The sequence below is a fragment of the Apodemus sylvaticus genome, chromosome 1 (assembly GCF_947179515.1).
Source record: "Apodemus sylvaticus chromosome 1, mApoSyl1.1, whole genome shotgun sequence".
NCBI lineage: Eukaryota > Metazoa > Chordata > Mammalia > Rodentia > Muridae > Apodemus > Apodemus sylvaticus.
Window position 1 is genome coordinate 78,248,157 of NC_067472.1, and position 26,950 is coordinate 78,275,106.

General features: G+C 42.4%; 2 protein-coding genes and 1 non-coding gene across 6 annotated transcripts in view; 1 reads left to right on the forward strand and 2 right to left on the reverse strand.

Annotated features, from left to right (window-relative positions):
• The window catches only part of Septin1 (septin 1), a 502,205-nt gene that overhangs the window by 181,233 nt on the left and 294,022 nt on the right, over positions 1-26,950 (forward strand). The gene's annotated exons all lie outside the window — the stretch shown is intronic.
• Srcap (Snf2 related CREBBP activator protein) overlaps positions 1-26,950 on the reverse strand; it is a 49,096-nt gene that overhangs the window by 19,225 nt on the left and 2,921 nt on the right. The window contains exons 3-25 of one of the 3 annotated variants that reach the window (XM_052197976.1): positions 26,000-26,262; positions 23,643-23,894; positions 21,588-21,773; positions 21,135-21,275; positions 17,925-18,147; positions 17,532-17,809; positions 15,013-15,106; positions 14,523-14,609; positions 13,239-13,415; positions 12,809-13,158; positions 12,547-12,724; positions 12,156-12,292; positions 11,738-11,907; positions 11,409-11,601; positions 9,935-10,071; positions 9,657-9,843; positions 6,084-6,253; positions 5,483-5,745; positions 4,835-5,122; positions 4,117-4,281; positions 3,594-3,776; positions 3,113-3,379; positions 1,311-2,776 (exon numbers count right to left, since the gene is read on the reverse strand). In XM_052197976.1, coding sequence (XP_052053936.1) covers positions 1,311-2,776; positions 3,113-3,379; positions 3,594-3,776; positions 4,117-4,281; positions 4,835-5,122; positions 5,483-5,745; positions 6,084-6,253; positions 9,657-9,843; positions 9,935-10,071; positions 11,409-11,601; positions 11,738-11,907; positions 12,156-12,292; positions 12,547-12,724; positions 12,809-13,158; positions 13,239-13,415; positions 14,523-14,609; positions 15,013-15,106; positions 17,532-17,809; positions 17,925-18,147; positions 21,135-21,275; positions 21,588-21,773; positions 23,643-23,894; positions 26,000-26,053 — 5,646 coding nt within the window. In that variant the 5' untranslated portion in view covers positions 26,054-26,262. Of the gene's footprint in view, positions 1-1,310; positions 2,777-3,112; positions 3,380-3,593; positions 3,777-4,116; positions 4,282-4,834; positions 5,123-5,482; positions 5,746-6,083; positions 6,254-9,656; positions 9,844-9,934; positions 10,072-11,408; positions 11,602-11,737; positions 11,908-12,155; positions 12,293-12,546; positions 12,725-12,808; positions 13,159-13,238; positions 13,416-14,522; positions 14,613-15,012; positions 15,107-17,531; positions 17,810-17,924; positions 18,148-21,134; positions 21,276-21,587; positions 21,774-23,642; positions 23,895-25,999; positions 26,263-26,950 lie in introns of all 3 variants that reach the window. The other 2 variants (XM_052197975.1, XM_052197977.1) reach the window with 2 other exon arrangements.
• On the reverse strand, positions 15,545-15,674 carry LOC127676530 (small nucleolar RNA SNORA30/SNORA37 family). The gene has a single exon (XR_007976003.1). It is a non-coding gene; the product is annotated as a small nucleolar RNA SNORA30/SNORA37 family (small nucleolar RNA).

A 26,950-nucleotide genomic window follows, 5' to 3' on the forward strand; every position in this document is an offset into this window, starting at 1 on the left:
TTCAAAAACCAAAAGCCAAACCAAACAACAGAAAAAGAAGCTATTCACAATTGACAGCTACTGGGAGAGTAAAAGTCAGTTCTTGTTAGCAGAGTGACATCAAGTATATATTAACCACACTCCAGGGTAGACCCTAAGCTTGGGAGTAGTTGACTAACACATATCAGACTCCATGTTTTTCTTTGTTTTTGTTGTTGCTTGTTCTAAGAGGAAGAACAATGAAGTTGATGTGGGTATGAAGGAGGATCTGGGAGGAGTTGGGGAGGGCAAAGAACATGATCAAAATATACTACAGAAAATTCCAAAATATCAAATAACATCATTAAAAGAAGAAAAAATTCTTAAAACTCAGTATTTGGCAAACACAGGGCCTGGTTTTGATTCCTAGCACAAAGAGAAAATGGTGGGCCTCAACAGTAATTTAAAATGGTAAATAATCTGAATAGACATTTCTTCAAATAACATACAAATGACCAAATAAACATGTAAGAAGTCATAAACCACAGAAGGCAAACAGAGGTAGAAGGATCATAATTTACAGCGAATCTAGGTTATATAGTAAGTTCCAGGCTAGCCTAAGATACGTAGTAAGACCCTTGGCAGAGAGAGAAAGGGGATGGGGGAGGGGGAAGGGAGAGGGAAAGATGGACAGACAGAGGCAGCAAGGGAGGAAGAAAGAAAGAAAATGAGAAGGAGCAATGACTTAATGATTAGAAATTAAGAATGGCAGTACTGGTTTGGACACTGTGGCACACACTCCAGGATAGCCAGAGCTATACAGTAAGATGGTCTCATAAAAAAAAAAGTACGCCAGCATTACACCGAGCAGCTCCTAACAGGTGATACCCTCTCTAACCTTGAAAGACATCTGTACTCACATGTGCACAGTTGCACAAAGATACATACACATAAAAATTTTTTAAAAAAATTTTTAAAAGAGGGCAAGCATAGGTGATATAGCTCAGTAGTGAAACTTCTGCTTAAGAAAGAATAGGCTTAACAAAGAATAATCAACATCTTTAATAGGGAGAAAAAGAATCTAAAGTTGCTGGACATTTCTGTTTCTAGGTCAATCTGTACTGTGAGTTTACTCTTTGGTGCTGGGTACAATTCCTAGCACCAAAACCTGAACTAAACATCCTATGAGGAAATAAGACATTAACATTTCTGTTTTACACACCCATGAGGGAGGAGCCTATCCCCAAATGTAACCTGGCCAATAGTACACTAAACTTTGAAATTGTTCCAGCCACTCTACAAACACTACAAGAAAACTCAACTGTCAATTCCTTTGTGGAAGTAAAACTTACCAGATAGAAAGGGGAACGAGGTGGTGGTGGGGGCTGGCGTCGAGGCCGGGGCCCACTGAACGAGGTAGCAGTGGGAAGAGGGCTGGGAGGACCAGAGCGCAGAGTCAGTGTCTCAGGCTCATCCTTGGGAACAGGTAGCCGGTTTACCATGGTGACAGGCAAGGAAGCGGCACCGGATGCCGAAACAAGGGAAGACGCCTGGGAAGCTGGAGCCTGTGTTAAGGCTGGGGCCAGTGCTAGAGTCTGGGTGGCAGATGGATCCAGAGTGGGCACAGGAACTGGAGCAGGGCTCAAGGTCAGTGTTTGCACTGAAGTTGGGACCAGGAGTGAAGCAGATGATGCTGCTGGAGCCAAAGTCAGTGTGTGAGCTGGAGCTGGGCCCACTGGAGAACTTGGAGCCAGAGGGGGTACTGGAGCCAGAGACAAGGTTTGAGTTGAAACTACTGGTCCTCCTGGTGCTAAAGATAGTGTCTGGGCTGGTGTTGGTACCAGGGATGATGCTGGAGTCAATGACAATGTCTGAATTGGAAAGGGCCCTTGAGGGCTCCCTGTTACCAAAGAATGTGTTTGAGACGGAGACAATCCACCAAGAGTGGGTGCTAAAGTTGGGGCTAAGGTCAATGTCTGAGTAGAAGCCAGGCTTGAGAGAGGTGATGAAACTGGGGTTGATACCAGAGTCTGAGTTGATGAGGGAGCCAACACAGAAGTTGGAGCTGATACCAATGATGATGAGGGTAAAGGGGTTCCTGACATTGATGGTGGAGTCATAGCTGGAAGCGGAGTCTGTGATGCAGCCAGAACAGGAAGCGGAGCCAGAGAAGGAGTTGGAGAAGGGCCCAGGATTGCTGTCTGTGAAGCCGCCAGAGGAGCTAGAGAGGTGGCTAAAGCCTGAGATGTAGAAGGTGCTGCAGCCAGAAGGGAAGCCTGAGCTGGAGCTGAACTTGGTGACACTGGAAAAGGACTGGTCAGAGCTGAAGCTGGCACCAGGACAGGTGAGCATGCTGGGGCCACAGCTGAGTTCAATCCTGGAACATGTGAAGAGGTGGTAGCCAACAACAGAGAGTGACCAGATGTCTGAGGTGGGGACAGGGCTGGAGTAGTAGCCAAACCTAGAGCCAAAGCTGACATTGATGGGGAAACCCCAGCTGATGCCAAAGGTGGTCCAGAGGCTGCTGAGACAACAGCTAGTGCTGGGGCCACACTGGTCAACAGGGCTGGACCTAAGTCTGAAACAGGCAAGGGGGCTGTGATAGGGATGGTTAGTGGGGCAGAGGTTGGGACAGGAAGTGTGGTAGGAACAGAGATGGGAAGTGAAGATGACACAGGGACTGAGACCGGAGAGGACACAGGACTAGAAAGGGGAGAGGAATTGTGAATTGTCATCGGAGAAGAGGCTGGCCCCGGGAGTGAGGATGGCATGTGCAGAGAGGAAGAGATGGTCATGGGAGCAGCTCCGGGTGATGAAGCTGTGGAGACACAGAGGACAAGTTAGCTTGATGAAGAATTATTTTTCTGTTCCTCTTCCTACTACCTGTTCCATCCTTTCCACTAATCCATAAGCTTCACTAATTTTCCAGAAAGCCTTCAGTCCCACAACACGAGGTCAAAGTTAAAGAAATAGGGTCACTTAAACTTTTTAGGATTCTGAGAAATGTATCTTGGATTAGGTCAAGCTTGAGACTCATAGCAAATTAAGACAATATGCTAACAAAAGAATCCACTGTGACTAAGAAAACTTAAGGACTGATAATATCTCACTCATGTCTCATAAAAATTTCTGGCCTCAGCCGTTATTAACTCACCACTGACTTCAGGCGAAGGACTGTGGACCAGCTTGAGGAGGGGCCTCACCAGAGTGGGTGTGGGTATGGGGGTACGAGTAGTACCCAGAGTAGGTGAGGATAGACGGCTGGGGGTTAACGTAGGGCGTGATGTCAGCACAGCTGGAAGCCCAGAACTTGAAGGCCGGGGTGCTGGTGCCAGTGGTGGAACAGAAGTCAATCCATCCCGAGGGGCCTGTCTCACTACAATCTTCACCACGCCTGTATTGTTCACCATGGATGGAGGCACTGTAAGAGGAAGCTACATTGAGAGGAAGGTAGAAAAGAAACAAGAGACCCAAAGGATGGAAGACATCCAGGGAAAGGAAAAGAGGCAGACAAATAGTAGAAATATTGGCAAGAGAAACAACACTGAGGGAAGGCTAGACACATAGGCCCAGGGCATGCCTGAAAGACCAAGGCCAAGTAAGGGCAGAGTAAATACAAAGGCCAAGAGCCTCACCCTGGTTAGCAGCAAGCGGAAGGCTGAGGCCAGTGGGGGCGGGGGTGGTGCTGGGGGTCGAAGGCAGCACAGAGACAGGGGTGGGGCCAGGGGTCGGGGCCACGGCCTGGATGAGGGCCACATGGGCAGGCTGGCTGACGAGGTGGTGCTGCCCCCCTGCTGACACCAGGTGCACCACATTCCCTGGGTTAAGGGAAAACAGAGAGAGAGAGAGAGAGAGAGAGAGAGAGAGAGAGAGAGAGAGAGAGAGAGAAAAGAGAAGAGAGGAGAGAGAGGAGAGAGGGGGAAAGAGAAACAAGTACCTATCAGCCTGAGGGCAGAGGCAAGAGCAGGAGAGAGAATAGGCAGGAAGTAACTGCTCTAGAATCATCTTTTCCCATTTTTAGCAAAGACCCCTTCCAACCATACCCTCTGGCCCTACCCACCAAAGCTAAGAAACATTAAGGCTGACAGCCAAAGAGTCACACAAACAAAGGACAGAGTAAGGAGGAAAAAGGCAGGACAGGGGGTGGGTTTTACCTACTTTGCAGCGGGCGGGGCTGCCCCACAGCAAGCTGGCGCACCTGGGCACCAGTCAAAGTCAGTTTGTTGCCCTGGATTTGGAAGGTGAGAGGTTTGCTTCCCCCAGCACTAGTCACTGGACGTTGTGCCAAGGAAGCCAACTGTCCAATGCTGACCACTTCTCCAGCTACAAACAGAGAAAGCCTTATATATTATATACACAGGGCTCATGTCCAAAACCACATCTTAGTCCCCCACAGAGTACACATCACTTTTGAATGTATATCTCTCCCATATCTGCCATGTTCAACAAAGTAAACCTCCACTGAGAGCTTTGTGGCCAAAGCCATTTGTCTGTAATCTCCTTTACATTCTCTAATGGCCTGCTACAAAACAGATAATCACTACCTCTTTACTCACTCTCTTTCTCTCTCTCTCCTTCCCTCTCCCTTTGTCTAGAAGACTGAACCCTGGCTTTACACACACATGGGTAAGTAATTTAACAGAGTCAACATCATCCTCAAGTATTTACCCTGCTGAACTTACCACTATTTACACATCTATGGGCCATCTCTGCCACAGAAGAAACTGTGAATTTCTTGATGTCGCTTAATTATGATTTACAATTATTGCGCAAAATACCTAATGTGAATTAGCTGTCTAAAACTTTATGTTCTCCCTGTTCTTTTCCTATAGCTCTCTAGCATGAAGATCCTCATCACATAGCCCAGATAACTTACAAGGCAGACGAGCCTGCATTTCAGGAGATAAGATGAGGCGTTGTGGTGTAGAATTTGGAGCTGGCACTGCTGTAGTGGTGACAGTTGCTATAGTGGAGGAAGTGGTGGTAGCAGCAACAGGAGATAAAGTGTAGCCTGGTGGCACTGTGAGGGGCTTCAACAGGCTGGAGGAACCTGGAGGTGGAGCTGGGCTCAGCCGAACTGGGGCAGGTGGGGCTGGCTTCAATGACAGGGTTGGTGTGGGAGGCCGTGAGGTCCCACTCATGACTCCCATGGGGGATGGCAACACTGCAGATACAAACATCTGTCAGGTACATCGTGACAAATACCTTAGCTAGGCTGAAAAGCCTCCATAATACCATTCCTTCTACTCTATTGAACACTGAGCTGGGCGGTGGTGGCGCACGCCTGTAATCCCAGCACTCTGGGAGGCAGAGGCAGGTGGATTTCTGAGTTGGAGGCTAGCCTGGTCTATAGAGTGAGTTCCAGGACAGCCAGGGCTATAGAGAGAAACCCTGTATCGAAAAAAAACCAAATCCTCCCTGCCTCCCCCCAAAGAACACTATGCTTCCTAATCCTTGAACTATTTAATGTCACTACTTTGTACTGAGAAGTAATTCCATTACACTTGGTTTCCTTTTAACTCACCCTGGGGGAGAGGACCAGTATTTGGCAAGGGAGACAAGAGAACAGGTCCAGGCGGCCGGGATGCAGGAACAACTGGGGTTCCAGCAGGCGAAGCCGACACCATGAGTGGTGCTGGCAACACTGGAGGAACTGGACCAAGAGTGGGCTGGGCTGAGACCTCAGGGCCTGGAGGGGGACGGACTGGGACAGGGCCAAGGGGAGCCCGTGGGCTGTTCACTACCACCACTGTACGGCCTTCTTGCTTGGGCACTGGCTGCAGCATCCTATGAGGAAAAATCAAAGGGTTAAATAGGCACAGAAGGAAAATAAGTCACAAAAGAAATTAAGATAAGACAGAAAATCTAAACAAGCAAAAGGAAGAAAGAAAAGTGATCACCTTAAGTGAGGCAGGGAATCAGATAACCCAAAAGCACAAAAAAGAAAGAACAAAATACCAGCAACATGGGTGCCTCCCAGTGTCCTCCAGTCTTCTGCTTCCTCAATCCCTGTACTGCAGCACACTCTGATAAAAGCTGCACAAACTGACCTAATGTTCAAGTCTCTCTATTCTAATTGCTGTTTGTTTCAAGAAACCCATCCCCTTATTCCTTTAAACATGTACCTGTTGACCTTCATCTTGACTGGCTTGGGACGAGGGGGGGGATCAGGAGCAGTAGCTATCTCTAACAGTATGCGGCGAGAAAGACGGTGGCGGGGCAGAAATGTGTCAGCCTCATATCGAGAGACTCGACCCTCCAGGCCAATAAGATCAAACCGACCCATGTCAATTCGCTGCCACAAAAAGAAGCACAATGCATGGTATCAATTTAGAAAATGACACTAAAAGTAAAACTAACAAAAGAAATCGTCAAAGTGGACAATGAACAATTAAATGATGTGCATAGAAGAACAGAGTAAAAAGCATACCCATAGAAAGGAAAAAGTATTTATATATCACATATCTAACAAGAGGTTCATTTTCAAAATATACAAAAATATTCCAGCTTTAATGGAAAAACAACTGGTTTAAAAAAACAATCAGCAATATCTTGGATACACACATTTCCAACGACATATAAATGATCAATAAGCACATGAAGAAATGTTGAAGACAATTATTAGAGAAATGCAAATCAAACTACAATAAGAATAACAATTCACACATTAACATGGTTGCTATTTAAAAAAAAATCCTTTAGAAAGGATGTGACAGGACCCCTGTAACATTGCTGATAAAAATGTAAAATGAATGTGAAATACATAGCAGTGGATAGGGATAAATAAGGCAGCTCCTCAAAACATTAGAAATAGAATAACCACATGATCTAGCAACTTCATTTCTGGGCACAGACTTAAAATAGAAAGCAGGGACTCAAACAGATTATCTATACATTTATGGCAGCATTATTCATAAAAGCTGAAAGGTAGTCCCAGCATTCAGAAGGCTGAGAGATCCTGGGTTCAAGGATGACCTGTACACAGCCACACCCTGTCTCAAACAAATTAAAAAATATTTAATTCATTTAAAAGTTAGAAACAAGTCAGACGTTCATTAAAAGCTAAATAAAATGTGGCATTATCCACACAATGAAATTCTATTTAGTCTTAAGAAATCTGTCTGAGAAGAGCTTTTGAAGCCCTGTTTGGCTTTGGCTTCTCCAACAAAAACTCTCACCTGGAATTCCTTGATTTCCACCCTGCTGGCCAGCCCTACAAAAACTCCCAGGCTGCTAGCCCCCACAGTGAGCCAATTCTTCAAAGTCAAAGTAAGGCTAGCATATATTCTGGAAGAGAAGTGAGCAAGTGAAGTGGACAAAATTGTGGGCCTGGTTCTGTCCTAGTTTCAGTTGCCCTCCCCTAAACAGGACAACCTATTAGTATGGAAAGGAATCCTTTATACTTAGTAGCCATGTAGTAAGAGGCCACTTAATTCCACTGCAATGGGCAATAATGTCCCATCTTGAGATATTGCCAATCTTAGCTTCTAAGCTATGAAGGGAAATACAGGTTTGGTTCTGCTATTTTCTAAAGGATAAAAGAGGGAATATGGGAGAGGGCCAGTGTTTTTTTTGTTGTTGTTTTTTGGTTTTTTTTTTTATTTGGTTTTTTCGAGACAGGGTTTCTCTGTGTAGCCCTGGCTGTCCTGGAAGTCACTCTGTAGACCAGGCTGGCCTCCAACTCAGAAATCCACCTGCCTCTGCCTCCCAAAGTGCTGGGATTACAGGCGTGCGCCACCACTGCCCAGTCAAGTTTCAGATTTCTTAACTAGTCAGTCTCAAGGACACTACTTAAAGTATGATGGAACAAAAGGCTCAGCCATTATAAAGATTTACAATGACAAATGGCTCCATGATTCTGACAGAAGTCCTGAAAGTAAGTCTGTTATTTTCCTTCAGTGGTTGACTCTGAGCTAGGTATTGATGGGTGATTGACTGATGATAGCCTGCCACATTTCCTAGTCAATTTGTGAATGTGAAAATGAAACTACAGGCCTTTTCCGTACTTCAAGAATAAAGGACCTATATCCCTAGCTAGCCTCTATCTAGTTTACATTGGAGAATGCAAATACATATTAACAAAGTGTTTCATTTTGTGGTGACCCTTTCTCAATACACTTTTTTTTAAGAGTTCACAGACTTTATTAAACAAAGAACAGAAAAAAAAAAAAAAGAAAAAAAACATTAACTATTACTTCAGGGCGTCAATGTAGACATGAGAGCCACCCTTGGAAAGCCACAATACACCTTTTAACCACAGTATTTTAGTGATCAAGATCTTTTATTTGGGGAAGTTACTACGAGTAAAAAGCTTATTATATATAATGCTACTAAATGCTGGGATTACAAACTATGCCACTATGATCTGACTGATAAAAATACCCTCATTTTTTTTGTTGTTTTGTTCTTTCAGACAGGGTTTCTCTGTGTAGCCCTTGATGTCCTGGAACTCACTCTGTAAATCAGGCTGGCCTCGAACTCTACCTGCCTCTGCTGGCATTAAAGGTATGCAACTCCACCACTGGCCAGCTAAAAGTACCTTCATCTTTTTTGGTATCAGGAGCAAGGTATCAAAGTCTTGGATACTACAGAAGTAGGCTAAAACTATACAGTTGAGGATGAGCTTGAATTTTTGATTCTTCCACCTTCATACTTCACACACATGGACCACTATGTTCAGTTGATACAGGAATGCAGCTTGAACTCACTGCTTTTTGCATGCTAGGCAAGAACTGTATCCGAACTATACTCTAGGCATAACATTCTTTTTGTGAAGTTATACTACCTTAAAAATTGGTTGAGGGAGGATTTTTTTATACATGTCATTGTGTTGATAGATACTTTATGATTCCATTTTATCACATACTCAGAACAGTAACAGAGTAGAATGGCAGATGTCGGGATGGGGGAAAACTGAACAGTTTTTCAAAATATACAATACAGTGTTTCAGCTTAAGAAAATAAACACAGTTCTAAGGATGGATGGTAGAGATGACTATACAATATGAATGTCCTTGAGGTCACTAAAATGTAGATTTAAAATTGGTTAAAATAATAATTTTGTTGAACATATTTTACCACAATTACAAAATTAGGGTATGTAGGATTAATGGCACATGCATGTAGAAGATGGAGGCAAGTCGAACGGGAGTTTGAAGCTATCCTGGAATAGGTAAAATATTTCTTAAAAAGGTGGGAAAGAGCCAGGCCTGGAGGTGCATGCCTTTGATCTCAGTATTGGAGGGGCAGAGGCTTTTCAATCTCTTAAGTTTGATGCCAGAGTGATCTATACAATGAGTTCCAAACCAGCCAAGGATACGTAATAAGAATGTGGCTAAAAAAAAAACAAAAAACAAAAAACAAACAAAAAAATGAAAAAAGAATAAAGAAAGTGTGGGGAAGGAATAAGAAAAAGTAATATTTGCCAAATTATATAGATATGGCAGACTTTGTTTTCAAAAGCATTAACTTCATTTTCAAACACACTGTAAACTAGGCCTTATGATCCCTGCTTTGATGGACAAGAAAACTTAGGATAATAATTAGGCCAAGGGTCATATGACTAAAGAACAATAAAGCTATGAAAATAGTGCTGAGTTGATAAAATAGGGAAATAGTAAATATGAAAAGGTCAGGCCTTAAAGTGGAGACAGAAAGTTTGTATAATAAAACCACTAACCTTAGGGGTAACTACATACCTGGAGTGGATGAACTTCAGTGGCCCTTAGCACCAGAGAGGCGGTGCTAAAGCAGATGCCTGGGGTGATGAATGGGGAAGTAACAGGTCGAGGGTCAAACAGATTTGGATGATTGCAGACTTTCCGCAACTGCATCAAAATGTTGATGACACTCATAAAATGGCCTGTAGCTAGTGTCTCCTTAGTTCTGGAGAACAAGGAAAAATAAGTAAGGGACATTTGACAGCTACCTGGGTTCTAACCCAGAGTACCAGGATCTACCCTCAGTTCTCTCTTACGTAGTCTGTGCCATGAAGTCATCATAGAGACAGCGTTGGCGCTTGGAAAGTCGACACCGGATAACATGCTCATATTTTTTGGGCATCTGCTTCTCAACATCCACCTTAACTCTGCGCAGCAAAAAAGGTCGCAGAACCTAAAAGGCAAATGAGCAGGGTGCTAATAAAGAGTGGGCACTGTGCTCCGCAGAGTCCTCCTACATGGGTCTTAGCTCCAGGATAGGCACCGTACTGGCTTATTAATTCATCAGAAAATAGTCACTAGGCATGCCAGATATCAATTACACACAGACATAAACTCTCCTCTCATGTAACTTACTGTGTACAGAGAAGGCAAACACAAAGATAATTATAAACAACATACACAGATGAACCTAGAGCAAACTAACTTTGAAAGAGCGATGATTCAAATTACATTTGGAGGAATAACTGTTATGTTACATGCTGCAAAAGTAAGCCAGCCTGGATCTGCTGGTATTAAAATCTCATAGGACATAATCTTCAGTATCAACTAAGATAAGAGAATTAAAAAGAAAAGTAATCCTTAATACTTCCCAATTTCATAGGGCATTATGATGGGAGGCAGAGGCAGGTAGATCTCTGGGAGTTCAAGTTCAAACTGGTCTAGAAAATAAATTCCAGTACAGCTATACAAAGAAACCCTGTCTATAAAAAACAAAAAAAGGGAGGGTGTGTGTATCTCAGAATGTTGAAAAGCTAGCTGTTGAAAAATTGGAAGGACCAGAGACAACCACTACACCCCCACAAAATAAAGAGCCAAGAGATACAACTTAGTAATAGAGTACTTACTTGTCTAGCTAGCATGCGCAATAATGCCCTTGATTTAATTTCCAGTACCACAAAAGGATAGTGGCACATGACTTTAGCCTCAGCGCTCAAAAGGCAGAGGCAGAAGGATCTCAATGCCAGCCTGCCTGGTCTACATATGGAGTGCCAAGACAGCTAGAGCTACATGAAGAGACCTTGTTTTAAAACAAATAACAATAACAAAATCACATTAAATAAATTAGGGCTAGAGATGGTTCAGTGATTGAGAGCACAGGTTGCTCTTATGGAGAATCTGGGTTCAATTCCTAGCATTACACCGGTGGTTCACAACTATCTACAATTCCATTTCCACAAGTATTTATACTTTTCTGACTTCCTTGAACACTAGGCATGGTTTGTAATGCACATAATATATGCAGAGGAAAACACTATGCACATACAAATAAAAATGTAAATAAATTTGTCATATAAAGTGAAATCATAGCACATTATTAAGACCCAACAAAAATAAGGGGAAAACATCCTCAACTACAGAAAACAAAGAATAACTAAGGCAAAGCTGCTCAGCCTAGCAATGGTTATTTTCTTCAGCTTGACAACTTAGTTTAGCCTAATATTGACTAATCCCTCTAAAACTTTACCTGGCATTGCCTTTAATTTTTACTACCCTGTATACAGGTCCTACCTTGTGGAGGCGTTTGACTAGACCTTCATTATATTCTTGGCTTCCTTCAATCATGCCAGTTAGAGGGTTAGAGAACCATTCCTTGAATTCTCGGTGAGACTGGAAGACGTGTGGCATCAAAAAATGCATCAAGGACCACAGCTCCATGAGGCTATTCTGCAAGGGAGTGCCTGTCAGGAGCAGGCGCCTCTGGCTGTAAAGACAGAGGAATTAGAATAAACATAGTCCGTAAAATTTCAACTTTGTGAGCATCCTTAATATAGCTGACCCAGGCAGCCAACACTTCATACCAAGACGAGTCTCCCATGAATCTCTATATTCATCTTTACCTGTTAAAGTTGAGCAGTGACTGCCATCGTTGGGACTTGAAATTCTTGATGTTCTGAGCTTCATCCAGAATGAGATAGCGCCAGTTCTTGCGACGAAAAGCTTGGTGATCCTGCAGAACCAGCTTGTAAGAGGTGATACACACATGGAAGGCATTGGGCTTGGTCCAGCCCTAAAAGGTCAAAGAGAAAACGGCTTATGATGGGATAAAAACAAAAAAACACACAGAAAAACACAAGGGGAATTAGAAGATACGTTAAAAGTACTCAAGGACAGAAACCAGGTTGGAAGAAATAAAACAGTACCAGCAAGAGAACTGAGCAACAGAAAAATGAGGCAAAGTATTCATGTGAGGAAAGGCTCTAAAAAAACTGAAGGAAACATCATCAATAAGGGAAATGATCACATGGAAGATCAAACCTGCCGCTTGAGCTTCCTCTCTTTCTGAGCTCCATAGTAAGTGAGGATTTTAAAACTCGGGCACCAACGTTTCAATTCCATCTCCCAGTTCAACATCACGCTGGTGGGAACAATGATTAAATGGGGACCCCAGTTACCTGTTTAGCAAAAACACATAGTAAGACTATGCTTACACCTTGGAGCTCTGGTTAAAAAACCCTAACTCGCATCTTTGTGATAATCTTAAGACCTCAGCACCTATGCTGTCCTCTTTATGTAGACACTGACTAGAGTCAATGAGGCTACAAAGACAGCAGTAAGAGAAACAAGTAATTCACTTTCCTATAGGTGAACACCAATAAACAAGCTCCTCCGAGTAATTAGACATGAAATCCCAAGAAAAGAATTCTACCTTTCTCACAGGCCAAGTGAGCAAGCAAGGAAATGGTCTGGATTGTCTTTCCCAGTCCCATCTCATCTGCAAGAATGCCATTCAGCTTCTTCTCATACATAGTAACCAGCCAGTCAAGGCCAATGTGTTGGTACTCTCGGAGCTGGCCCCGAAGGAGTAGTGGAATAGGCGTCTTCACCTAATAGAAAGGGAATTATCACATGGTAGAAATGAAGCACCTCTTATCAGGAAACAGTAAGTTAAGCTATGAATCTGTAGGTACCTGGGTAGTAGCCAAAGTATAACCCTTGGGCTGGAGACTTTCAGCTGCTGCAGCAATATCAGTAATTTCTTTCTTGGGCCCTAGAGTGGTTGTAGGACCGGGAGTGGGAGGTCCACTGCCTCCGTCAACCTCACTCCTTTCATCATCTCGGGCAAGCAAGTATTCTACTCCAAAATCGTCATCATCATCATTATCATCATCATCATCATCATCTTGTTCTTCATCTGCTTGGCTGTGTGACTGAGCATCCTCAGACTCCTCAGACTCAGATTCTTCTGACTGTGAACTCCCACTCATTTCTTCCTCTGAATGTTCATCTTCCTCATCATCACTATGCTCCTCAGCAGAATCTAAAACAGAAGACCAAAGCTTAGTAAGCTGTCCCTCCAACACCAGCTCTTCCCAGTTGTCCTTTAAACCAAGTACTTACCTGACTGACTGCTACTATCTTCTTGAACTGCCTCTTCAACTGTTTCGTCTAGTTCACAGTCAGAACTACTGGCTTCAACCTCATCTTCATCTTCACTATTCCCCGAGCCTGGAGCAGAGGCATCATAGGTATAGGCCCCTGCATATTGCTGCAGTAACTCCTCCATAGAAAGTTCACCTGAGGGTAAAGAGAAGTAAACATTTGGTTACTTTGAGAGGATTGGGAAACAGGTATTTTAGTGGTACTGGTTTCTTTTACCCAGGTCTACAGGGAGACTAGTTTTTATCTTTAGCACTAGCTAATAAAGTCAATCTTGTTATCAACCATAGTAGGTGCAGCATTCTCCTAAGAAGGACAGTACCTACCCCTGTGACCACCCTACCCTTTTTTCTTACTTGCTGGTAATTTATTATCTGTTAAAAGCACACAGACCAAATACTAATTACTCAGAACTATGTATCTATAGAAGTGGGCTATGGCCGGGCAGTGGTTGTGCATGCCTTTAGTCCCAGCATTTGGGAGGCAGAGGCAGGCAGATTTCTGAGTTTGAGGCCAGCCTGGTCAACTGTCTTCAGAGTGAGTTCCAGGACAACAGTTCCTATACAGAGAAACCCTGTCTGGAAAAAACAAAACAAGTGGGCTATGATATGGGCCATTCAGTCATTCAGTGGGGAACTATGTGTATTTAATCTTCAGCTTTTAGACTTTTCTATTTTTATGCTGCGCTGTTGTGCAGATGCTCAATTTCCTTTCTATGGTGCCTGAGCACATCACCATAGGGTTTCTTCAAGCCAGTCAGTTGCTTTCTAATTTTCTCTCAGAAGCATAAATTCTCTTCAGGTTTCTCACTGTTTCCAAAGGCTCCATTGATTTCTCACATAGAACCAGAGCCCATGTCCAGGCTCTCCAACCAGTGTGAGGTCAAGCCTCAGTTTGCAGGATCCTCACTCCCCAGATGCCAAGCCATGCCTGAGCCACCAATGCGAAATCTTCTGTTGTCTCTTGAGCCACTGAAACACCCTTTTAAATTTTACTAATGTTACCAATATCCTGCTACAATGGCTATTCCTTCAACTGAGATCTCAGTTCAAACTCCTATCACAATCACAACACTTTCATTTATAAATTTTTTTGTTGCTATACTTGAGTCACAAGAGAAACATAGCTAAAAATCAATAACTTAAGATAGGAAAATAAAAATGTTATTTATTGTCTATTTTCCATCAATTTTCTGCACAGTAGAGACAGCAAGCAGATCTTCAGTAAATATCTGGTAAATGTCACCTTCTCGAGCCAACTCGCTCAGTTCCATGGCATGATCCACCTCCCCTTCCAACTGCTCTTCAGCTGCTATAGTGTCTTCTTCATCCTCTGCTACAAAAAGAGAATGAAGTTTCCACTGGTGAGCCCACCAAAGGATGCTTCCAAAACCATGGTCATACACATAGTTCTGGTTAAAATGTCAGTGAAAAACAAAATAAAAACATAAATGTAGGAAAGGAATTTGTAGGAAAGATGGAGGGTTGACAGAGGTGGAAGATAAGAGAAACCAAAATATATTTTATATATGTTTAAAAATGTCAAAAAACAAAATCTAATTAATCAAAAGAGAGAGAGCAAGGCATCGCTGACACATGCCTTTAATCCCAGGACTTGGGAAGCAGACATAAATTTAATCTCTATGATCCACAGAGTTCCAGAACAGTCCAATACATAATATAGACCCTGTCTCAAGAAAACAAAGCAACAATAAAAATGACAGAAGAGGTCTGACCTTCATCTTCATTAGCAGTAAACTCTTCATCATCTTCATCTGGATGCCAACGCTTTTTGTTACATTGTGTAACAGAGGAAGATGGAGGGTTTACCTGTATGGCAAAGGGTAAAAAGTGGAAGGATTTAACATTTGAACACGAAGTTGAAAGGGTGTTTTGGTGAAAGCCTTTAAACCTAGCACTGAGGAAACAGAGGCAACTCGTGAGTTGGAAGCCAGCCTAGTCTAAATAGTGAATTAAAGGTCAGCCAGAGAGTCAACAAACAACAAACAAACAAGGCCCTGTGTAGTGCACATACCTTTTAATACCAGAACCCAGGAGGCAGAAGCAGGGCGATCCTCTGGGAGAGTAAGGGCTGCCTGGTCTACAAAGTCAGTTCCAGTGTAGCCAGGCATGTTACAGAGAGAAACCCTGACTCAAAAACCAAACCAAACCAAACCAAACCAAACCAAACCACACCACACCACCAAACCAACCAACCAACCAACCAAAATTGAAAGACAGAGATATAATGTAGATCAGAAAAGGAATCACTGTTCCCTTGAGTAACAACTGCCACTGTTACAGTATCAGGGCAAAGATGTAATCAAGGGTATTATCTTAGCACCAGCTACCAAATCCTGACCCCACTGACAAAGGAAGGACCTGTGAAACGTGCTAGAAAATAAAGGGGAACCATGTCCTTAATCAAAGCAGTCTATAGGCAGAGCATTTTGAATTTGAGGCCAGACTGGTCCACACAATTGAGTTCCAAGCCAGCCAGGGATGCATAATGAGGCTCTCTTTCAAAACCAAAAACCAACCAATCTAAACCAACCAACCAATCAACCAAATCCCCAATCCCCTCCCCACCCCCAAAAAGGAAGGGGAAGAGAGAGGGGCTAAGTGGTCATCAGCAAGCCAGACAACCAAAGCTCAACCCTTGGACTCATGTAAAGGTAGGTTAGAATCAATGCCACAAAACTGTTCTCTGACTTCCATATGTATACACACACAGACACAATTCTAATTAATTTTTTTAGGTTATCCTAATCTACATGAGTTCCAGGCAAGTCAAGACCACACAGTTAGACCCTGTCTTAAAACATAAAGTAAATAAAATGAAATTTAAAAATAATTAAATTAAGGGCTAGAATGATAGCTTATTGATTAAGAACATTGTACCGCTTCTAGAAGACCTAAGTTAAATTCCCAGCACACTTATCAAGTGGTTCAAAACCATCTATAACCCCAGGTCCAGGGGATCTAAAGACTCTAACATCTGCTATCATGTATGCATATCCATACACAGAAACACAAATCTGTGTTTATAATTACAAATAAAAACGATCATAAAAAAATTAAATTACAATAATAGTAATTTAAAAAACAACCATAACATGCAGAAATATGGACCACTGGTATAAAAATCCAAAAAAAAAAATTTTTTTTTGAGACAAGGCCTCACTATGTACCTCATGTTGTCTTGGAATTTGCAACATATACCAAGCTGGTTTCCAAGATCTACCTGTCTCTGCCTCCTGAGTGCTGGGATAAAGGAATATGACACTACACAAGCTCCAAAAAAGATTAAAAAAAAACAACCTTTTTTATTCATATATATATGGGTAACTTGCCTGTATGTACATTTGCACACCAGAAAGGGCATCAGATCCCATTATAGATGGTTGTGGGTGCTGGGAATTGAACTCAGGACCTTTGGAAGAACAGCTAGTGCTCTTAACCACTGAGCTCTCTCTCCAGTGCCCCCAAAAACTATTTTTTAAAATATTTATTTATTTATTTATTATACGTAAGTACACTGTAGCTATCTTCAGACAACCCAGAAGGGCATCAGATTTCATTGCGGATGGTTGTGAGCCACCATGTGGTTGCTGGGATTTGAACTCAGGACCTCTGGAAGAGCAGTTAGTGCTCTTAACCACTGCACTATCTCTCTAAAAAAGATTTTTAAGATGACTATCACAACTCCCAAATTCATATCAACCTAACAATTTTCCTTACACACACACACACACACACACACACACACACACACACACACACGCACACACACAAATCAATCAATCAATTAATTAATTGCAAATTTGTACATGCTTGTTTGGTGTCTTCCTCAATCACTCTTCACTGACCTTGGAGCTTACTGATTTAGCTAGATAAGCATGCCTCAAGGATGCTCCTATGTCTGTCTCTGTAACGTACCACTGCACACACCTTTTTTTATGAGGCAGACTGAGGAATGAACTCAAGTACTTTACCAACTAAGCTATCTCTCCAGCTCTCCCCTAAGAATTTTAAAACTACAATAAATGCTTCTATTATCTTATCAGAAACCTTGCCAATTGCAGGCTTCAACTTGGTTTGCAAATGGTCAATCAACTTTCCAGCAATGAAACCCAGATTGCCCTTAACCCAGATTCTTAAAACCATGGACCAACCTATGCCTAAGATTTTAGAGCTGAAACTTCCCATCTATTTCCCCTCTGAATCTTTCTTCCTGTACCTCTTCTGTTTATACCTCCAAATCCTGAGAAGGCTCCTCTTCATTATTTTCTTCAGGCCCATCATGAGTATCACTGTCATGAGAAGAAGGTGTCTGAGAGGGGCTAAAAGGTCCACCCAATAGCTGAGGAGGGAGGGAACGAAGCAGCTCTTCCAGGGGCAGTTCTCCTTCATGTCGAAGAAGTTCAATCTCACGCCTCTGGGTCTCTGCATCATTGCCTTCCTGTTGTTCTTCAACCTCAATGGTCTCCTCATCATCCTCTTCTTCTTCCTCTTGGGGTTGAAAGTCCCCATCTATAGCAGGAGAACAAGGTCACAAAGTCCACGGGCCCTGCAAGCCACAGGGTGGGTTTTTCAGCTCTGGAAAGGGCACTTGGGGAAGAGTAACAGGACCAAAGAGCACACACACCTTCATCATCCAGTCGAGAAACAGGGGGTGGAGGACTAGATGCTGCTGAGGAAGAACCAAGACAAGGGGAGGAGCCAGCTTTGCTGGAGGCTAGTGGCTGGTTAAGGCTCTGAGACAGAAGGTCTGAGTACTTCTCAGTTTGCCCTACGATGAAGTCCAGGTGCAGGTCCAAGGCTTTCTTACGTTTTTCTTCAAGCCGAGACTGCTGTTTGAATTGTACCACCTACCATAATCACAAAAGACACCAGTCACCCATATATTCACTTGTTTATATACCACAAGCCCACTACTTAGGGATATATTACCTTTATGCTAGACTTTGGCCTGGTCATTCAGAAAAAGCTAAAAATCTTAGAGGGACTACTGATCTATATGGTACTTCTAAAACAAGAAACTAAATAAACACAAGATGGTGTCAACTTAGTATCTAGAAGCTGGAAAACATTAGCAAATCCAACTTAAATTGAATCTTTAGAAAAACTAATAATAAAGTAGTCAGTCAGCAGTGGCACACATATTTAGTATCAGCAGAGGCAAGCAGACCTCTTAATTCAGGACCAGTTTGGTCTATAGAGTGAGTTCCAGGACAGCCAGGGTTACAGAGAGAAACTTTGTTTTCAAAAACCAAAACAAACAAATTATAAACAGAGTATGTGCAATTACCAGTGTAGGTCAGTTGGAGAACACATGCCTAGCACAAAGTCCTAGGTTTGGGGTGGGGGTTGGAGGTGGTGTCTTCTTTAACTACTAACAAGGAGAACAGCAGCAGTAGAAAGAGACCATGTGTGAATGGCCAGGTATGTGCACTAATCTCAAATTAAAATATTCAAAAAAGTCTGGAGATTAAAAGAGCAACAGGAGGCTCTGGGTTAATAAAACTAAAACTATAGGTGGGCATGGTGACACACCATCTTGAATCCCAGCACTCAAGAGGCAAAGACAGGTAGATCTCTGTGAACTGGAGGCCAGTCTGGTCTACAGAGAGAGTTCCAGAACAGCCAGGGCTACACAGAGAGGCCCTGTCCCAAAGAAACCAAAACAACAAAAACTAAAAACTTGAGGTTGACAAAACGGCACTTGTTGCCAAGCCTAATTACCTGAATTCAATTCAGACCCACAGGGTAGAGAAGAGAGAACCAACAACTTCCAAAAATTGCCCTCCGACTTCCACACATCAGCTGTGGTTTATGTGCACATAATTTAAATACTTAATTTTAAAAAATGGGGCTGAGGGCTGGAGAGATGGCTCAATGCTTACGAGCACTTACTACTCTTGCAGAGGACTGGAGCTTAATTCTTAGCAATCACATCAGACAGTTCATAACTGCCTGTAACTCCAGCTCCCGGAAAGCCAACATCCTCTGGTCTCCAAGGTCACCAGAATTCATGTGCACAACACATATCCATACACAGAAATATAATTTAAGAATAATGAAGCTGGGCCGTGGTGACGCACACCTGTAATCCCAGCACTCTGGGAGGCAGAGGCAGGTGGATTTCTGAGTTCGAGGTCAGCCTGGTCTACAGAGTGAGTTCCAGGACAGCCAGGGCTATACAGAGAAACCCTGTCTCAAACAAACAAACAAACAAACAAACAAACAAACAAACCAAAAAAAAATGAAAGAAAATAGAGGCTTTTTAAACTTGGGACTAGAATGATGGCATTGAGGTTAGGAACATGTATTGTTCTTCTTGAGGATATGTTTGGTTCCCAATACTTGTATCAGGTGGTTCACAATAACCTGTAACTCCATTTCCCAGAGATCCAACTTACTCTGGAAGGTATGTGGGTATCTTAATGAACATAGTGCATGTAAATCTAATACACGCACACACACATACATATAAGTAAAACCAACAAATCTTTAAAAAAGTTTTTACACCCAGGCATAGGTCAAACACTTTTAATCTTCAACAGTCTAGAGGTAGAGGTAGGTAGACCTCAAAGCCAGCCTGATCTAAGTTACAAGGAGCTCTAGGCTAGCCAGAGCTAGTGAGACTCTGTCTCTCACTCACAAACAAACAAACAAACAACAAATAGGCACACACTCCTTGGCATGCTGGCTGAACCAGGGTTTCTCTAAGTTCAAGGGCAGCTTGAGTTCCAGGCCAGTCTAGACTATAGTGAGACTTTGTCTCAAACGCACGAAAAGAGGAGGAAGGCAAGATGGGTCAACATCTTGTAACTCACATGGCAGAAACATAAAACAGACACTTACAAATTGTCCTTTGACGTCCACTATGTGTGATATGGTATGTCTCCCCACCCTAAACCCAAATATATGCATAATACCCACGTCCCCCATACCAAGCCTAGGTGTTAAATGGCACATCCTCAGAACTCAGGAGACTAAAGATGGCTCCAGACCAGCATACGTTAATATAGACTGTCTCAAATACTACAAAATTAAACATTGCAGCCAGGTATGTAAAATGAAGGAAAGATGAGTTCAAGACTAATCATCATGCTGGTATACTCCTATAATACAGCATTTAAGAAGAAACAGAGAGAAAAGGATCAACCCCTGTTACAAAGTGAGTTTGAAGGAAACCTAGTCTACTTGAGATCCCTGTTGCAAAAATGAACAGAAACAACAACAAAGGGCCTTTAGAGGGTGGGAGGAGCATCAGGAGTTCAAGATATCCTTAGCTACATAGCAAACCTGAGGATAACATGACACCTGTCTCAAAACTGAAATAGAAAACCTATGAAATACAGCAATACCCCTATCTTAAACAATATAGTATGACAACTATTTACGTAGTACTTTTTACACCACAATGTACATAATAAGACATTCTAAAACTATTTGAAACTCTTCAATTAGGTGTTCATAGATTATATGCATTTTAAGTCTTGGACTTGAACATCTCCAGATTATATGCCCACAAGGAGTCCTAGAACCAATCACACAAGCACAATAAGGGAGATGAGGGAATTCAAAGATAATTACAAGTTAACATATACGCAGGAGGGATAATAAATAGGAAACATGTTAATATATATATACCCTGCAAAGAGTAGATAGATAGTCTAGGAGCCAAGGAGTCCTATTGACTTCCAAATATACAATGGATATTTGCAACCAAAACAGACTGCTAGGTGCTGTTCCCACTGTTTTATCTGAGTAGGTAGGAAACTGAGCAGTAGGTTTGGTCAGGTCTACTATTCAGTCAAGCCACCCCTTTTTTTCCAGCCTCGTTGCTCACCTTCTCCACATTGCTCCAGAACTGCCTAACATCCTTGGCCATGGCAGAAGCAATTCGCCGCAGCTTGGCCTGTTCCTCTCTCCGTGCTCGTTCCTCCTTTTGTCGCTGCTCTTCGTGGTGCCGGATCACCATACGTACCACCTATAGAAATAATGACCCAGTATGAAAATGCTCAAAGCTAAATGTTCCTATCCACAAAATCAAATGCAAACATAAACAAGGGCTTACCTCTAAATGCAGAAACCACTAATAGGGGTATATTAATTCATGGACTTTATTTGGGGGTATGGCCCTGACTATCCTAGAACTCTGTCTGTAGACCAGGCTGGCCTCAAATTCTGAGATTTATCCAACTCTGCCTTCCCAGTGCTGGGTTAAAGGTGTACACTACCACCTCCCAGCAGTTTCAAATACATCTGAAAACATACAGATGTTAGAGCAAACAGGACATACCTTCCGGGCCACACCTCGTTTCCATCTGCGCTCCTGAGCAAAGTCAGCAGAGAGCCACTGCATCTCTTCACATAGATAGTCCCAGTGTCCTTTAGGGCGGGGAGGCTCTGGTACTTTAGGTAGCCTTTTCAATGACCAGAATCCCTCTTTCCGAAGTTCAGCAATCCGAGTTTCAATTTCAGCTTCCTAATATGGGATAATGACATAGATCAAGGATTCCTAGACATAAAAGCCATGCCTGGAATCCTGACCATTGAATGGGCTCAGTGTTTTATGCTCATATCAATTCTACAAGGTAATAGATTCCATGAGGAAATATCTAGGAAATTAAATGATATCCCTGAGATTATACAGCTAGGAAAGAACTGGGAATCAAAAACAGGTCTAGAAACCTGAGCACGGTAGCACATGTCTTTAATGCCCAACCCTAGAAGGCAAAGAAAGGCATTAACTCTGAGTTCCAGCCCAAATTATTCTACATAGCAACTAAACCAATCAGGTCGAGACCCTGTCTCAAAACAAACAAACAAACAAACAACAACAAAAAAACACAAGCCGGGCGATTGGGTGCACGCCTGTAATCCCAGCACTCTGGGAGGCAAAGGTAGGTGGATTTCTGAGTTCAGGCCAGCCTGGTCTACAGAGTGAGTTCCAGGACAGTCGGGGATATACAGAGAAACCCTGTCTTGAAAAAGCCAAATATTAAAAAAAAAAAAAAAAAAAAAAAATCCAAAGCAGCAATTAAATATTGACATCTGCCTTCCATATGCAAGTGTACACACAAACACCTACAATACAAGTGAAATAGGTATAAAAACTTTCTGCTCACATCATCTCTGAAAACCCTGAACAAAGCTAAGACTCAAGAAAACATATTTCAAAGGGAGTGCTTACTTTCTTCTTAACTCTAGAGTGGTTCTTAGTACTGTAGAAATCTATTTCTTAGAAATATGATTTCAGTCTAATTTATTTAAAATTTCACAGGCGGGCTGGAGAAATGGCTCAGTGGTTAAGAGCACTGACTAGTCTTCTGAAGGTCCTGAGTTCAAATCCTAGCAACCACATGGTGGCTCACAACCATCTGTAATGAGATCTGATGCCCTCTTCTGGTGTATCTGAAGACAGCTACTTAGATATAACAATAAATAAATCTTAAAAAAAAAAAAGATTCACAGGCTACAGACTAGATATAAATGGGAAAACAAAAAAATTTAATACCATAACGACTTACAAAGTACTTCAGTGTCTAATGCCTTTTGTATTTAAGTTTACTGTTTTGTTTTTATTTTTTAGCTTTTTCTATTTTTTTGAGATAATGTCGAGCTTATCCTGTAGTCTAGGTTGACTCAAATCCTGTATCATCATCTCAAAGTGCTGGGAATACAGGTATAAGCTACCTCAATTAGCTCCTTTCTTTTTTTTTTTTTTTGGTTTTTTTGGATTTGTTTTTTGTTTTTTGTTTTTTCCTTTTTCAAGACAGGGTTTCTCTGTATAGCCCTGGCTGTCCTGGAACTCACTCTGTAGACCAGGCTGGCCTCAAACTCAGAAATCTGCCTGCCTCTGCCTCCCAGAATGCTGGGTTTACAGGCGTACGCCACCACCACCAGGCAATTAGCTCCTTTCAAAATTTTACTTATTTTTCAGTTTTAAAACAGGGTCTCTGTATAGCCCTGGCTGTCCTGGAACTAACTTTGTAGACCAGGTTGGCCTCAAACTCAGAGTTCCACCTACCTCTGCCTCCTAAGTTCTGGGATTTAAAATGTGTACCATCATCACCTAGCATACATGTAGACAAGATACTCATATATACAAAAAAATGTAACAAATTAACCTTTTAATAAAAGGGGAACACTTGCCTAGCATGTACGAAAGCTCACTTTAGGCAAGGAAGGTTGGTGATGCTCTTTCTTTCATTTTGTGTATGGGTGTTTTGCCTCCATGTATGTTTGCAAACCACTTGAATGCCTGATGCTCATGGAGGCTAGCAGAGGGAACTGGGTCCCCTGGAACTTAAGTCAATTCCCATGAATCTTCATGGGCCTTCCGAATACATACATGTTTGGCTTGCTCTGCAATTTCTGCATGGCTCTTCTCCCACTTTTGACCCCTGTTGACCAGATCAGCAGCATGGGATAAGCTGAACCCCTCCAGAGGAACTGTGGCACCATCTTGCGGGCCTGGAGGTCCATCCAGTGAGGAATCTTGAGCTATGTGTTGGGGGGAGATGCCACCTGCCCCACTAGAAGCTGGAGAACTAGATGAGGCAGGGGACACAGGATTGCTGCCTGTCATGCCGTCCGACACCATCTAAAAAGAGGAAAATGATGGAGAAAAGGATGGTAAGCATTGTGCTAAATGTTTTAAATATATCTTTATATTCCATTTTACAACAAAAAATGCAGAATAAGGTATCATATCACTCCCATTTTTAATCAACACACTTTGTTGTTGTCTTTTTTTTTTTTTTTGGTGGGTGTCAAAGGGAGGATGCTACAGTTGAAGACAAGGCCTTACTACATCTAGCCTGGGATTTATAATCTACCTCCCAAGCAAGTGCTGGATTAAAAGGCTAGTTTGTGCCACCACATCAGGCTTGGAAAGTTGTTTTACAAATTAAAATGGCAGAGCCAAATTTCAAGAAGATTTTGACATGCAAGACTAACATGCTGATACATACAACTACATAAATTCAAGACTTCTACTACAGTGATAGAGGTATAGCTCTCAAAAACAAAAACTTGCTTGTTTTATAAGATTACTACAATACACAATTTTTGTTCTTCTTGTCCTTGAGATGTCTATGCATTCACACAAAGATGCACATGTCTCTGCCTCAGGAGGGCTGTGATCAAAAGCAGGGTATGATTTTAAGTTTAATAGTCCTTTTAGGACCTTGATTTTTCTCTCATAAAGAAGAAGTATGGTAGATTCAGCTACCCAATTTGAGTTAACAAACACCAGAAAAAAAAAGCCCCCTAAACTTCTTCATTGGTAGTACAGAGGTTGGAACAAAACACTCTTCTCAAAAACCCACATATTACTTTACAAAGTAACAACTATAAATGTAATAATTGGAAAACAATGTCCCACTGAAACATGACAAATGAACTCACTCATGAAACCCAGTATAATACAGAAGCCTCAATATGCTTCAAATTCCTACCCTAAACGATTAAAAAATTATTTATCAAAATTTCTGATTAGCTAAGAAAAACTAAGGATCAAATCCATTGGAACAATGCAGAGTGCTTACTTACCTGGATCGTGTAAAACCCCGCACTCAACTTCTAGCAACATATTTGAAAGCCCAAAATGATATGGCTCAATGTTAAAACAGCTTGCTTTGGCATACGTGAAGACCTAACTTCAAAGGCCGGTATTGCAAATGAATATACTATCAATTGCTATTGATATCAATAGATAGTATTGAACCAGCTATCTCTGGTGGTACAGGCGTATAATCCCAGCACTCAGGAGGCTGGGATACTCCCAACTCCCACCTCCATTTTGATACAGGGTCATATGTTGCTCAGGTATGTCTGGAAATCCTTTATATAGCTGAGAATGGCCTCCAACTTTTGTTGTTGGTTTGTTTTTGTGTTTTTCAATACAAGGTTTCTCTGTGTTGCCCTGGCTATCCTAGAACTTGTAGACTAGTCTGACTTCTGCCTCCAAAGTGCTGGGATTAAAGGTGTGCTCCACCACCACTCCGTTGACCTCAAAGCTTCCTGGGCTAGAGAGGTGGTTTAGTGGTTAAGAGCACTGACTGCTCTTCCGGAGGTCCTGAGTTCAATTCCCAGCAACCACATGGTTGAAGAGGGCATTGAATCCCATTACAGATGGTTGTGAGCCACCATGTGGTTGCTGGGAATTGAACTCGGAACCTCTGGAAGGGCATTCAGTGCTCTTAACCACTGAGCCATCTCACCAGCCCATGTATCTTTTTTTAAAGACAGGGTAACACTATGTAGTCTTTACTGGCCTTGATCTCATAGAGATCTGCCTGCCTCTGCCTCTGTATGCTGTAATTAAAAGCATGTGCCAGCACACCTTTCAAGATCTGCACCCTTGGAAATTGACATCACTATTATTATGTAAAGTAGAAGTATCTGAAGCCAAACAGGAAACCAAGTGCCTTTGATCACAGCCCTTAGAAGTCAAAGACAAATGTACCTGAGTTCAAGGCCAGCCTGGTCTACAGAGCAAGTTCCAAGATAGTAGGTGGAGAAACTCTTAGAAAAGCAAATTAAAGAAAAAAAAAAGTAGGCTTGACATGTTACACCCCAATCTATCTGAGAACTAAAAGAGAGTCCAAACTTAGGTGGGTAATAAGACCTGTAACACCACTTCTGTCTCAAAGCCATGAATTAATTCACAGAAAATAATCAAAGGAACCTTCCCCACTTTCAAACCTGTGTCTGCAGGATTGGGAGCTGTGGATGAGCAGGGGAGGGGCTGCTCTGCATGGTCCCACTCCCAGGCTCCTTGCTGGATGCCTGAAGAATGACTGAGTTATTATCACCGTTGCTGCAGGCCGAGTGGCTGGTGTCCGGCTGCAGGGCATGCTGGGAGCTGGCCTCATTCTGGGCCACCAGCCACCGGGACCTGCCTTCCAGGGCCCGGGGCCCACCAGGGCGTCCCAGCCTCCGCTCAGGTCCACCAGCCTCTGGAGTACCTACAGTTGGATTAAAAAAAAAAAAGAAGAAAGAAAGAAAGAAAAAGAAAAGAAAAAAAAGTAGAAATAAAAATTAAAGGCTATTAAAATAATTCTTTGTTTTTAGACAATTAGGGTCTTATTCTCCCACCCAGGCTGGCCTGGGACTATCCTCCTGCCTCAGCTTCCAAAGTGCTGGGGTTAAGAACTGTTTTCAGGGATATGGAGGTAAGTCAGCTGGTTCTGCCTAGCACCCAAGAAACATGGGCTCAATCCTCAACCCTGTATAAAACCAGTAGGGTGACACATACCTTCAATCTGATAGCTTAGGAGGTAAAGGAAGACTAGAAGTTCAAAGTCATCCTTGGCTATACATTGACTGAGACCCTTTCTCAACATGCTACTTATCCCTATGTTTCTTGGATATTTACTATGTATCAAATATCTGGAAATACTTGCTTAGCCAAAAGAGACAGGACAAACATATCTTTATCTATTAGGATACTGGGGGATGAGTGTTTGAACATAGGCATTAGAGACCAGCTTCAAACACATGATAAGATCTCATTTCGAAAGAAGAAATATGCTAGGCAATCTGGTACATGCCTTTAACCTCAGCACTCAGGAGACAGAGAGAGGTGGATCTCTGTGAGTTTGAGGCCAGCCTGGTCTCCAGAAAAGAGTTCCAGGACAGCCAGGGCTACAGAAG